Genomic DNA, 13353 nt, shown 5'->3' with positions numbered 1-13353 from the left:
ACCTCTGGGGGCAGGGCCCAAGAATCTCGGTTTTAACAAGCCCTTCAGGTGATGCTGATGCACTCTCAAATTTGAACTTGGCCTTGAAAAGGGCCAGCTTGATTCCATGGAGTCAAAAGCTGGCGAAGGAAAAGCACACCTTAGGTCCAGGCATAAAATTGGGCCAGGTTCTATGCAACTGAAATTAGGAAACTAATGGATGTACCAAATAATAATAACTATTGGAAAAAAATTGAAGTAATAGGACTTTGAAAAAAAAAAAACTGTTCTCAGGCTGGCATCTAGAATAGCAAGTCCCCCCACACAGCCTTTCTGATCCCTTTTTAGGAGAGACATCTGCCAAAGGCCCTCTTGGACTGTCAAAACATCCTGGAATATATCTGCCTCCAGCTCTGAGCCTCCACTTCCTCACTTAAAACACTAACCTTTCCCATTTGTGCTCTCACCTGAACTGAGTAAATAAGCTTCTAACCACTCTTCTCCCCACCCCTCTCTTCTTGGTATCCAAGATGAGAGTGGCAGGCAAAAAGGTTAGCTCTTCTAATGTGCCCAGGCAAATGGATACACAACCTAAAATAGGAGTGATTTACACAGCTGGCCCCCCTGAGGCCATCTCACCTGCTTCAGCAACACTGCCGCCCTTTGGTCTAGCCCCACGCGTTCCTATCCCTGGAAAATTCCACAGCCAAACATTGAGCAGACACTTTCCAGAATGCACCCCACCTCCCCTCCTCCTCCCATTGATATCTCAGATCCACAAGGTCAAGAAAGGCAAGCCTAGCAGCTGCCACTTACTGAACTGAGGCGCAGCCCAAGAAGGTGTGGAAACAGTTCTCAATGAGTATACCTGAGAGATAGCAGCTTTAGGCAGGGAATGGGCTCTAGTCTAAACCAAGGGTCCCCAATCTATGATGAGTTGTATAATTATTTCATTATATATTACAATGTAATGATAATAGAAATAAAGTGCACAATAAATGTAATGCACTTGAATCATTGGAAACCATTCCTCCCACACCCCACCCCAGTCCATGAAAAAACTGTCTTCCATGAAAACGGCTCCTGATGCCAAAAAGGTTGGGGACCGCTGGCCTAAACTGAAAGACAATTCTTGTGAGACCACAAACTGGACTATGCAAGAAATAGGAGAACAGCACGCCCTATTTGAGAGAATTAGACTTTGAAATGCTAGGAAGCAAAAGGTAAGAAACAGTTTAAATGTGTGGTAACGCCCCTGAAAGTGTACTGTGCCCCTCAAATAGCTCACCTGCCCTCAATTCCCACTTCAACTGATTATGATCATCTTGCTTGATTAAAATCAGTTCATAATAATAACTGAGAATGCTATTAAGCAAATAATTAAGCTGAAATTAGTTATTAAGCTGGTACTTGACGCTTTGGAAGAAAAGTAGAAACTTATTATCAAGCTACAGAGGAAGAAAGTATGATTAGAGTCAATTATATCTTCTGCCAGACAGGAGACCTGACGAATGCCCCTGTCCCTCCAAAGTCCTTTAAGCACCAATGAAGGGAGAGAGTCTGGTGAGACAGTGTGCACAGGTACTTGGGAGTTGTCTAGTAACTTAGTGGTTGGAGGGGGAGGGACTAGCTCAGGCAGCAGGGGCAGGTCTGCACTGGGATTGCTGCCTTCAGAGAGCTGGGGAGGCAGGAGGCTGAGGACTGAAAAAGAGAGGGTGAATCATTCTTAATGACCTACGGGATCCCAAAGATGGTGAGCTGCAAGCCTGGACTGCCAACCATGGCCAGAATTGTGCTGTGGCTCTGAACCCACAACTCCTCATCCCCTGGCTCATGAGAATTTGAGCTGGAAAGCCAGCATGCCTTGGTAAGTTGAAGTCCTGCCACGTCAAGACATGGAGTCATCTTTCTCATTTGGAGTGATCCTTGTTGTCCTGGCCTCCCTCATCATTGCTGCTAATGCACTAGTGGCTGTGGTTGTGCTATTGTTGATCCACAAGAATGATGGTGTCAGTCTCTGCTTCACCTTGAATTTGGCTGTGGCTGATACTTTGATTGGTGTGGCCATCTCTGGCCTAATCACAGACCAGCTCTTCAGCTCTTCTCAGCCCACACCGAAGACCCTGTGCAGCCTTCGGATGGCATTTGTCACTTCCTCTGCAACTGCCTCTGTCCTTACAGTCATGCTGATCGCCTTTGACAGGTACCTTGCCATCAAGCAGCCCCTCCGCTACTTCCAGCTCATGAGTGGACTCGTGGCTGGGGCCTGCATTGCCGGGCTGTGGTTGCTGTCTTACCTCATTGGCTTCCTCCCACTTGGAGTCCCCATGTTCCAGCAGACCACCTACCAGGGGCCCTGCAGTTTCTTTGCTGTGTTTCACCCTCACTTCGTGCTGACCCTCTCCTGCATTGGGTTCTTCCCAGCCCTGATCCTCTTTGTCTTCTTCTACTGTGACATGCTCAAGATTGCCTCCATGCACAGCCAACAGATCCGAAAGATGGAACATGCAGGAGCTGTGGCTGGAGCTTACCGGCCCCCACAGACTCCCAACGTCTTCAAGGCTATCCGTACTGTGTCTGTTCTCATTGGGAGCTTCACTCTGTCCTGGGCCCCCTTCCTCATCACTGGCATTGTGCAGGTGGCCTGCCGGGAATGCCGCCTCTACTCCGTGCTGGAACAGTACCTGTGGCTGCTTGGTGTGGGCAACTCCCTGCTCAACCCACTCATCTATGCCTATTGGCAGAAGGAGGTGCGGCAGCAGCTCTACTACATGGCCCTGCTAGTGAAGAAGGGGCTCACCTCATTCCTCCTCCTCCTCTTGGCCAAGAATGGTGGCCCAGAAAATCCCAGGGAAAATTCCTGTCACATCATCACTATCTCCCACTCAGAGCTTAATGGCTAAGACGGTAAGGGCAGAGAAGTTTCAAAGTGCCTTTCCCTTCCCCACTCTGGGCCCCAACTAGATCAGATGGAACTAGGGAAATAAGAGCACTTGCGTCAGGCAACTCACCGTCCCCCCTCCCCTTCTCTCCCCTCCCTTCCCTGTACCCCTATATCCCCTTAGCCCCAGACTGAGAAGTAACTGAGGCAGGGTCCTGACTTTCTTCTATAATGTTCCCCTATTTGCAAATCTCTACTCCCCCTATCCTTTTGAAATGTGTTTGTCTCTCCTGTACAGGTATACTTACTTAAAGCAAGAAATGTACTGCTAAAAAGATTATATATATATATATATACACATACATTCCTATTTTTGAATATATCAGAGCAGCACTGTCCAACAGAAACATAATGTAAGATACACACATAATTTCAAATGTTCTCGTAACCACATTAAAAAGGTAAAAATGTGAGATTTTAATGTTTTATTTAACCCAATATATCCAAAATATTATCTATCACTTCAACATGTAATCGATATAAAAATTACTAGTTTTCATACTAAGTCTTTGAAATCTGGTGTGTATTTTACCCTTACAAAATATCTCAATTCAAACTAACCATATTTCAAATGCTCAATGGCCACATGTGGCTAGTAGCTACCGTACTGGACAGCACAGCACTAGAGAAATGAGCTTCTGTTCTTTCATAACTGTTTACTATAGTGATTTACTATAGTAATTGTTTTGGGAAAGTGAGGAGTCCCTCTACCTCCTGCCCTCCTTAATGTAAATCAGGTTTTGTACAGTGAATCTGCATAAAATGTTGGAACCCGAATTAGTCTAAAGTTTGTCTTTTCCCACACCTCATGGTGTTCAAAACATGTTCTCACTTATAAGTGGAAGCTAAATGAGAGATATATACAGTCATAAAGAGGTGTAATGGACATTGGAAACTAAGAAGGGGAAGGGGGTTAATGATAAAAATCTACCTGTCGGGTACAATGTACACTTATCCTGGTGATGGGTACACTGAAAGCCCTGGCTTCAGCATGATACAATACATCCATACACAAAACACTTTCACCCCTAATTTTTTTTAAAATAAAGAAAATAGTGTTTCTTTGGGAAATAGCCTATCTTGTGATTATTTCCATTATCCCTCCAATCTGCCACCTTTTTAACTCTCTGGTACCCCTTCCCCTCAGATGGCCACATATGTCACTTGTAGCTACTTGCTGATGGCAATGCTGAACCACAAATTCTGAGACACTGGGAGGGAAGAAAAAGGGCAAAGATGTGGACACTAAGGCAGGCACTGCCAAGCTCTCTAGACTGGATCCTAGACCTGCTGCTTACCCCCAGATTTGCATTTTCCTAAAAAAAACTCAAACAAGATACAAACAAAATGGCACAGGAGACCAGCTGAGGTGCAAGTGCCTCATGCTCCTTTCTGTGAAGTATGGAAAATAACACTGGCAGCTGGGAATTATGCTCAGGCTTCCTCTGGGCAACACTGGCAGAAAAAATTCAGAAACAGAATGGAGAAGAAACCCAAGAACCATGCTCTGCCTTCTTGAGTTTCCCTGTAACCCTTTCCTCAACCTCCTGGTTTCCACAGTGGCTTCACAGAGAGTTTGGCTCTCAAGGTCTTAAACTGGAATATTGCCCCAGAGAGCTGCTGAGTGGACAAAAGAGAGCAAAAAGAAAGCAAAAACAGGATGGACTAATTTATCTAGGATTTGGTGCTGAAACGACCTTGGAAGGTTAATCCCTTTATCTCTAAACTAATGACCTGAGGATGCATTTGAGTCCAATATATAATAGCTAAATCCAAGAGGCCCTTGAAATTTTTCATTCAAATCTCAAATTAATGTTTAGAACCTGGATGGAATACAGTCATCCTCCTCTCAAAAGGATGTCATCACACCATGATGCTTTGCACTTGGGTTTTCTTAATTCTCCTTAAGAGAATTAAGGAGATTAACTCTTAGATTAAACTCAGGTTTCTTTTATAAGTCATTCAAAGGATAATGATCATCCCTTTCAGTTTCCATACTCTTGAAAATTCCTTTCTCCTTATCTTCACCAGCCCAAAGATTGAGACTGAATTCTCAAGTGGTCTGTTCCTCACTGATCTATTCTACATACACATCAACCACCTTTGTTAAATTTTTTGCAGTTGCTCTGCTTACCACTCTGGCCCAGAGGAGAAACGTGCTTGCTTTCACCACAGCAATATTTATGTTCCTACAACTGAAGAACTTTTTGGCCCTCAAGTAGATGACAGAATCCAATATGCCTTGAAGTGCTTAGCTGTTACCCAGCAAGCAACAGGCCAGTAGGCCAGGCGCGGTGGCTCACGCCTATAATCCTAGCACTCTGGGAGGCCGAGGTGGCCAGATTGCTCAAGGTCAGGAGTTCAAAACCAGCCTTAGCAAACCTGTCTCTACCATAAATAGAAAGAAATTAATTGGCCAACTAATATATATAGAAAAAATAAGCCGGGCATGGTGGTGCATGCCTGTAGTCCCAGCTACTCGGGAGACTGAGGCAGGAGGATTGCTTGAGCCCAGGAGTTTGAGGTTGCTGTGAGCTAGGCTGACTCCACGGCACTTACTCTAGCCTGGGCAACAAAGTGAAACTCTGTCTCAAAAAAAAAAAAAAAAAAAAAAAAGCAACAGGCCAGCAATAAGACACACTCTTGGAATAGGTTTTGAGTTACTGGGAACTAGCTAAAACACAAATAAAAACTAGATTTTGGACAAAATTGAAAGCAGGCTCAAATCAATGTCCTCCTTATTGGTGGTTCAAAGCTTATTGGTGGTTTAAAGCTTAATTCCTGGCCTTGCTACAAATGACTGATCTTGCCAAGAAATATAAGCAAAGTGGAATGGACATTAATCATCCTGATTTAATCATTCCTCATTGCAAACATATCAACATCGCATTGTATCCCATAGATAATACAATTATTTGTAAATTAAAAATATTTTTTTAAAATTACAGTAGAAAAGCAGGAGTTGAGGGGAGGCTAGGTGATCAATGTGTTACTATGTTCAATCTAAGAAACCTTGCTATCCCTGGGAGTCAGTATGTGCAGTGGAAAAATCACAGGCTTTGAGGGCCAATAGACTTCAAATGATTCGGTCATTTAAATTCTCAAAGCTAAATTTCTCATTCATAAAATTGGGGTAATACTGCCTACCATATATGGTTATAGTGACAACACAGATAATGTATATGAAAATGGTTAGTAAACTATGGCACATTGTTAGTACTTAAAAAAAGTTAGATTTCTTCCTCTTCCTTTAAAATCCTGAAGAATAAAACAGCCAGCTGACCCATTTAAGGGAGTTCATTACATTCAGATATTATCACATACAGAACAAGAACAATTTGGCACATAACTGAAAATAAGGTTTTCAAAAATGAGCGATGAGAGGTGACTCAGGTTGAAAAATACAAACAATATATCTAATGCCTTACCAGTACTAAGACAGTAGATATAAGCAAGGCACTAGGACTAGTATCATACACTTGGGTTTAAGAGTCACTGCAATTAAGAACACTGTGTTTAATAAGTCACCAAGAGCACAGATACAGAATGCTATGCAAAAGTCTAATGGCTTTCTTTGATGCAGGCTCCTTCACAAATAAGGGAATACACTGGAGAGGAAACATTTAGATTTTATTCATGCATCCAATGTTGTCTCCTAATGGACTTTCAAAGAAGCCAGATTCTGCTCAGCAATTTGACCAAAATATCCCAGATAGTAAGACCTTGTAGGATACAATGTAGGTCAATCAGTCCCATTTATACTTTCCACAAACAGCTTATTGGGAATTTGTTATAAAAATTGTCACATGACTAAGTTTTATATTCCTTGGGTAGATAAAATTATGTATATTATGCCTCAATTTCAGAAGACAACTCTCAAGGAGCTTAAGGACACATAGGTCTCCATACATACCGGTAGCTCTCCATGTTCTAAGTGGTTTCACAAGTGTTAAAGGCAGGTTGCCCTCACCTACCAACACTCTCTTTCTTGTCCACATGACTAATGCCAGCCAGAGTTAGCCTTGGATATCTTCTCCCTACTTGGAGAAGTGTTACCTGGTTCAAATCAGAATTGAATTCATGACCTTGATTTCATTCTCACCATGCTCAGTCACTGGCCAAACTAAATAGTGAAAACAGCAGGCATGGGAAGAGATACTTCAAGGACACACATAAAATAAGCAGAAACATAGTATCAATACATGGTCAACAAGAGCAGCAATGGACCCAAGGACAGACCACAGTTCTTTGGCTACTGTCAGCCACTCAATTTTGTGACTCCTTCAGTACCTTTCATGTCATCCTTCAAACTACTGACTAGTCTGGAATCTTGTCCTTTTAATTAACAAATCTTCATTTATTTTTGCAATATTATAAATTCAGTGGTGGTGCATACAAATGTTGACTGTTATTCATTCATTCACTCATCTGTCCATCTATTCATCTACCTATTCCACATTTATTGAGAGCTAGGTGCTAAAATTGCCCCAGCTTTGCTGGTATTTCTTTTGGAGATATACATTGATATATAAATGATGTTTATTCTTTTCTGATTATAAAAACTTTTATTCATTTTAGAAATTTTTGAAAATACAGAAAACCATAAAGGGTACCCATAATTATACCATTCAGGATAACTACTGTCACTCTCCTTCATGTTTTTTTTTCTCACTTAACGTTATACTGTACATATTTTCCTGTCATTAAGTCTTTTTCAAAAACGCAAATTATAATGGTTGCATGTTTTTCCAACAAATGAATATATAATATTTTAACTATTTCCATATAGTTATGCTAAAATCTAGGTTATTTCCAATTTTTCACTGTTATAATACCACTATAAATACCCTTGTGTATAATTCTTTGACACATCTCTGTTCAATTCCTTAGAATAAATTCTCCAAAGCAAAAAAAAAAAAAAAAAATCTCCAAAGCAGTATTACTAGATCAAGGAGCATTAAATATTTATAACAAATTTGATTCAGATTTTTGCTGGCATTTCTTGAAGTGTCATGTTTCCCTGAGATATCTCCTAAGAGAAGTTATAAGTGGTCCATAAATGAATAGACCACAATGATATGAATATCCCAAAGAAATAAAAGCACGTGGCTTCTTGAAAGCATAAACCACACCAAGGTAGTTAACTGGTCATTTTTTGACAAAAGGAAATATTTTGTTATGCCCTACTGCTAGGGTTAATCTGCCTTCTGCAATTTCAAAAACCTGGACTAATAGAACACAGCACTTTAAGAATACCCCTTACAATACAAGTTTATCATCAACAGTGCAGTGTAATATGCAGGTATTGATTTCAGTGTTTTCACTGGTAAAATTTTCTGAGGTAGTTGCTAAGTAGGCATGAGAATAACAAAATATTTTCACACAGAGCGAGGAGACAGTTCTTGATACAGTTGAAGCCTTGAAGCCGTATTCTCGCACTTTGCTGAATGAGGAAAAATGTGTTCCACCTAATGGATCAACTGTGACAGGGTAAAGTGCATGAGAGCTTAACATGCTACTACTCAGCCATATGTTCCCTGGATTTATAAGCTGTTGGGACCATTATAAGCCACTGGGCTCAAAGAGCCCTCTCATGAGAAGCCCTGGAAACGACCAATGCAGCTGCTAAGGATCTAAGAGTCTGTTTTAATGCACAAAGCAGTTCCTGTTTCCTTCAAAATCCCTATTATAGAATGAGGCAGGCAAGATTCATCTGCTCCCAAGCACTGGAGGGACTAAAATTGTGTAGGGCCAAGACCCTGATGGGGGTCTTCTCATCTGTTTAGGCTTGTTCTTAGTTGATGTATTTTGTACAACATGATTGAATCATTTTTCCCATTTACTATAATAAATCCTTATCAGTTCCAGTTCTGTCTCAATTGTGTTGACATTAAGGCACTAAAAAGCTGATAAACTTGCTGAGATAACACCGTCATAGATTCAGTAAAATGCCATGCTGTCTTACAAAACTGTTCAATATGCTTAATGTGTTTTTACCTCCCTTAGTATTTTTGCAGATTTGTCAATTGAGCCATTCAATAAATATGAAACACTTCCTATAGAAAGCAAGTGGGTATCGTATGATCTCAGAAGTGGTTTAAAAAAAAGGTGAGAAAACTAAACCAAGAAATAATAGCTGAATAGCTATGAGGTTATTTCAAATGTGGAAGGAAGACTCATAACCCAAACATTTCTTATCCAAAATTCCAACCACTTTAAGATTACCAGGTCCCTTACTTATCTCATACACTGTGTTAAATTGTTTTTCTTATTTACTAAATAAATGGGAGAGACAATGATGCCTGAAGAGTGTTTATAATGAGTAAAGCACAGACCTAAAATACAACTGAATTCTGATGCTGAGACACTGACTAAAGAGAAAAAATATCCTTTATAGTGAAACCTCAGAAATTAAGATTGAGGAGTGGCCATTCTAACTAAGAAGACATAAAGATATTTGTTTTAAAAAAACAAGCAATTTTATTACTTTAACTTACATCAATATCCTGACTGGGCGAGGATAACAAAAATATTATCCCTTAAGTGATATGCTTTAGTGAATAGAGAATAATTTATAATATAATCAGGTTCATGGTAGTTTAACCATTCCTCCTATAAATTTGTTTATAAGCATAACAAAATTCTTCTTTGCACTGGAAGACAGAGCAGGAAATCTAGCTCCCATGTCCAAATTACTAAATTTCAAACTAGTGGCGTATCAGTAATTCCAAGTTCTTCAATAAATGGTTTAATATAAAATAGAAACAAATTCATGTTATTCCAGTGTGCCATCGCTGACAGCAAGACCATCTTTTTGAACCATGCTGTGCTACCTCTGGTGAACTGTGCTCACTTAGACTGGAGGAAGAAGAGATGGGGTAATGATGGAAGAAGACATGAAGAAGAAAGGCCAAGAAAGGAAGAAAGGGAAGCAATACAAAGTGGAGAAGGGAGAAATGATATATTTGTAGTCACAGGTCTCCAGGAAAATAATCTAAGTCCAGTATTACAGTTAAGTGTCAAACAGTGACCAATCACAAAAACTATTGACCTTCTTTCTCCCAGGGTGCTATAAAGATAGGGGAATTAATGAAATCAATATTCTTTACTGCTCCCCTGCCATAAACTTCAAGTGACTCCGGACAAGGGTAAGTCAGTACACCTTTAGGACAGCAATTACAAGCATGAGCTCATGAGCCAGACTGCCTGGGTTAGAATCCTGGCCCTACAACTCTCTAAGAGCAAAGTATTTCACCTTTTTGTGCCTCAGTTTCTCATCTGAAAAATGAGAATGAGATCTACCTCATAGGGGTAGATCTACCTGTAGATCTACCTCTACAGCATATAGATGGTACTTAAAGGCAGGGCAATATTATAGTGGCTCAGACCTTGAAGTAATCCTTATCATACAATTATTTTTATACTAAGGATGTGGATAGAGTATAAACACAATACTCTTAGAACAGTACCTGGCACATAAAAGCCATATTGTTAGATATTATTATTATCCAAGTTGTCTCATTCTCCAGCCTCTCAAAAAGAGGGGGGGAGTTGAAAGTTTTTTCATCTTACAGCCTACAGATTTTGATCATTTTATCCCTTCAAATATGACCTGTTAAGGGATAGGATGTAGGGTGTGTGGGTGGGGGTGTGTGTGTGTGAGAGAGAGAGAGAGAGAGAGAGAGAGAGAGAGAGAGAGAGAGAGAGAATGCAAAGTTAAGGATTACTTCAGAGAGAGAGAGAGAGAGAGAAAGAGAGAGAATGCAAAGTTAAGGATTACGTCAAGGCCTAAGCCACTAGAAGAGTTTTTAGGGGGCAAATATAGAATTTTGTTTTATACATGTTAAGTTTAAAGTGTCTATTAGACTTTTTGTTTTTTAGAGACAAGGTCTTGCTATGCTATGTTGCCCAGGCTGGTCTCCTGGGCTCAAGCAAGGCTTCCACCTCAGCCTCCCGAGTATCTGAGAGTACAGAGACACATGCCTATTAGACTTTAATAGCAATGTGGAGTAGGGAGTGGGACATAGACGTATAGAGGAGTTCAAGGGAGAGGTATAGACTGGGGATATACATTTGGAAGTCAACAGTATATAGATGGTACTTAAAGCCAGGGCAATACTATACTTATAGTGGCTCAGACCTTGAAGTAATCCTTATCATACAATTATTTTTATACTAATTCAAATTTTAATTGAATTCCATTTAAATCCCATAGTATTTGTTGAACCTTAACTATGTTTTAGCTATTTTACCAGATCCTTTGGATACAGATCAACTCATCTATTCATTTAACAAGTATTTGCTAGATGCATATAACTGTGTTAGGCACTGAGAACCCAGCAGTGAACAAAATGGACATAATCCCTATCTCTATGGAGCTCACAGACTGATGGGAGATATAGATATTAATGAAATAATCACATAAATGTAATATGTAGTTAAAATTATGATACATGGTATAAAAATTATAATGAGGAAAGTTATTTAGATTGAGGGAGAGGAAGTCACTGGAAAGTTTTTCTGAAGGAAAAACATTTAGGTTGAGGTGAATTAAAGCCATTTTATAACATATATAAACCCTTCAAGAAACTATTCTTCAGCCTGTACCATTGTGAAAAAATGGCTTCCCTTTTGCTCATTTATTTAGGGATGAGTAATTATCTGACTTTATCTGTAGTGTGTAAAAATAAATATAAGATAAAGTTTAAAATATATAAAAAATAAATATAAACCACTACACACCTATTAGAAGGGCCAAAATCCAAAACAATAACACCAAAAGCTAGGGAGGATGTGGAGCAACAAGAACTCTCATTCACTGCCACTGGGAATGCAAAATGGTACTGCCACTTCAGAAGACAAGTTTGGCAGTTTCTTACAAAACTGAATATAATCTTATCATACCATCCAGCAATCGTGCTCCTTGGTATTTATCCAAATAAGCTGAAGTCTTATGTCCACACAAAATCCTGTACAAAAATTTTTACAGCAGCTTTATTCATAATTGTCAAAACTTGGAAGCAACCAAGATGTCCTTTAGTAGGTGAATGGATAAATATAAACTGTGGTATATCCACATAATGGAATATTATTCAACACTAAAAAGAAATGAGCTACCAAGCCATGAAAAGATATGGAAAAACCTTAAATGCATATAACTAAATGAAAGCCAATCTGAAAAGGCTACCATACGATTTCAACTATATGACACTTTGGAAAAAGCCAAACCATGTAGACAGTAAAAGGCTCAATGGTTACCAAAGGTTAGGGGAGGGGGAGAAATTAACAGGAATAACATAGAGGATTTTTAGGGCAGACAAACTATCCTGTGATTCTATAATGGTAGATACATGTCATTTTACATTTGTCGAAATGTATACTTTATCCACATGGTAACATCTACTCTTCCTCTGACTCAGCTCAAACATCACTTCTGCTATGAAGTCTTTGTTAAATCCCCTAGTAAGGATGTTCCTCCTCTGTGCTCCCACAGTACTTTCTTAATCTCTCACACAGTACTTCAAACCTACTATAATTGTTTATTTATAAATCTGTTCTTCCACTATAATGTGAGCTTGAATCAGAGACTATGTCTTACTCATTTTTATATTCCCAGCATCTAGGACATAACAAACATATGTTTATTGAACAAATGAATGGATAAAGATGAAAGACTAAACCATTCACTCCACAAATATTTGAGTGCCTATAATGTGCCAGGCTCTGTTCTAGTACAAGAAAGTAGCCTGAACTTTTTGCCTATAAGATGATTAGAACCCTGAGCACAGGGTTCCTTTTTAAGCCTCTTTTAGCATCTTATCTGTACAAACTTCCAAATAAGCCACTTGATTATTTATTCATCCTTAGGAAAGAACCATTTGCCCAATGTTTAGAAGTGAGTGGCATTATGACAATGAATGGAAGTGGGAAAGCACAATACACTTATTCTATTCCCATAAAAGTGTACTTTAAGAGTCCAGTCTCCAGGCCGGGCGCTGTGGCTCACGCCTGTAATCCTAGCTCTTGGGAGGCCGAGGCGGGCGGATTGCTCAAGGTCAGGAGTTCAAAACCAGCCTGAGCAAGAGCGAGACCCCGTCTCTACTATAAATAGAAAGAAATTAATTGGCCAACTGATATATATATATATAAAAAAGTAGCCGGGCATGGTGGCGCATGCCTGTAGTCCCAGCTACTCGGGAGGCTGAGGCAGGAGGATCGCTTGAGCCCAGGAGATTGAGGTTGCTGTGAGCTAGGCTGACGCCACGGCACTCACTCTAGCCTGGACAACAAAGTGAGACTCTGTCTCAAAAAAAAAAAAAAAAAGAGTCCAGTCTCCATTTCGTAGTTACCTTCTCTTTATCACTTTCCAGAGAATGTAATTTAAAGAGTTGACAAAGAGAAAATAGTAATGACGACAAAGCCAAAGTGATTCT

General features: G+C 39.9%; 1 protein-coding gene across 1 annotated transcript; it reads left to right on the top strand.

Annotated features, from left to right (window-relative positions):
• Positions 1-1874: 1874 nt before the first annotated feature.
• On the top strand, positions 1875-2882 carry GPR119 (G protein-coupled receptor 119). Its single transcript, XM_012750384.2, has one exon. The coding sequence runs from the start codon at positions 1875-1877 to the stop codon at positions 2880-2882; it is 1008 nt and encodes a 335-aa protein (XP_012605838.1).
• The last annotated feature ends 10471 nt before the right edge of the window (positions 2883-13353 follow it).

Source organism: Microcebus murinus, chromosome X, assembly GCF_040939455.1.
Source record: "Microcebus murinus isolate Inina chromosome X, M.murinus_Inina_mat1.0, whole genome shotgun sequence".
In the NCBI taxonomy this organism is placed as follows: domain Eukaryota; kingdom Metazoa; phylum Chordata; class Mammalia; order Primates; family Cheirogaleidae; genus Microcebus; species Microcebus murinus.
Note: the sequence above shows the minus strand (reverse complement) of the source record. Positions and strands in the feature narration are given on the sequence as shown.

Coding starts and splice junctions, on each gene's coding strand:
- GPR119 (XM_012750384.2), top strand. CDS start 1,875: ATGGAGTCATCTTTCTCATTTGGAGTGATCCTTGTTGTCCTGGCCTCC.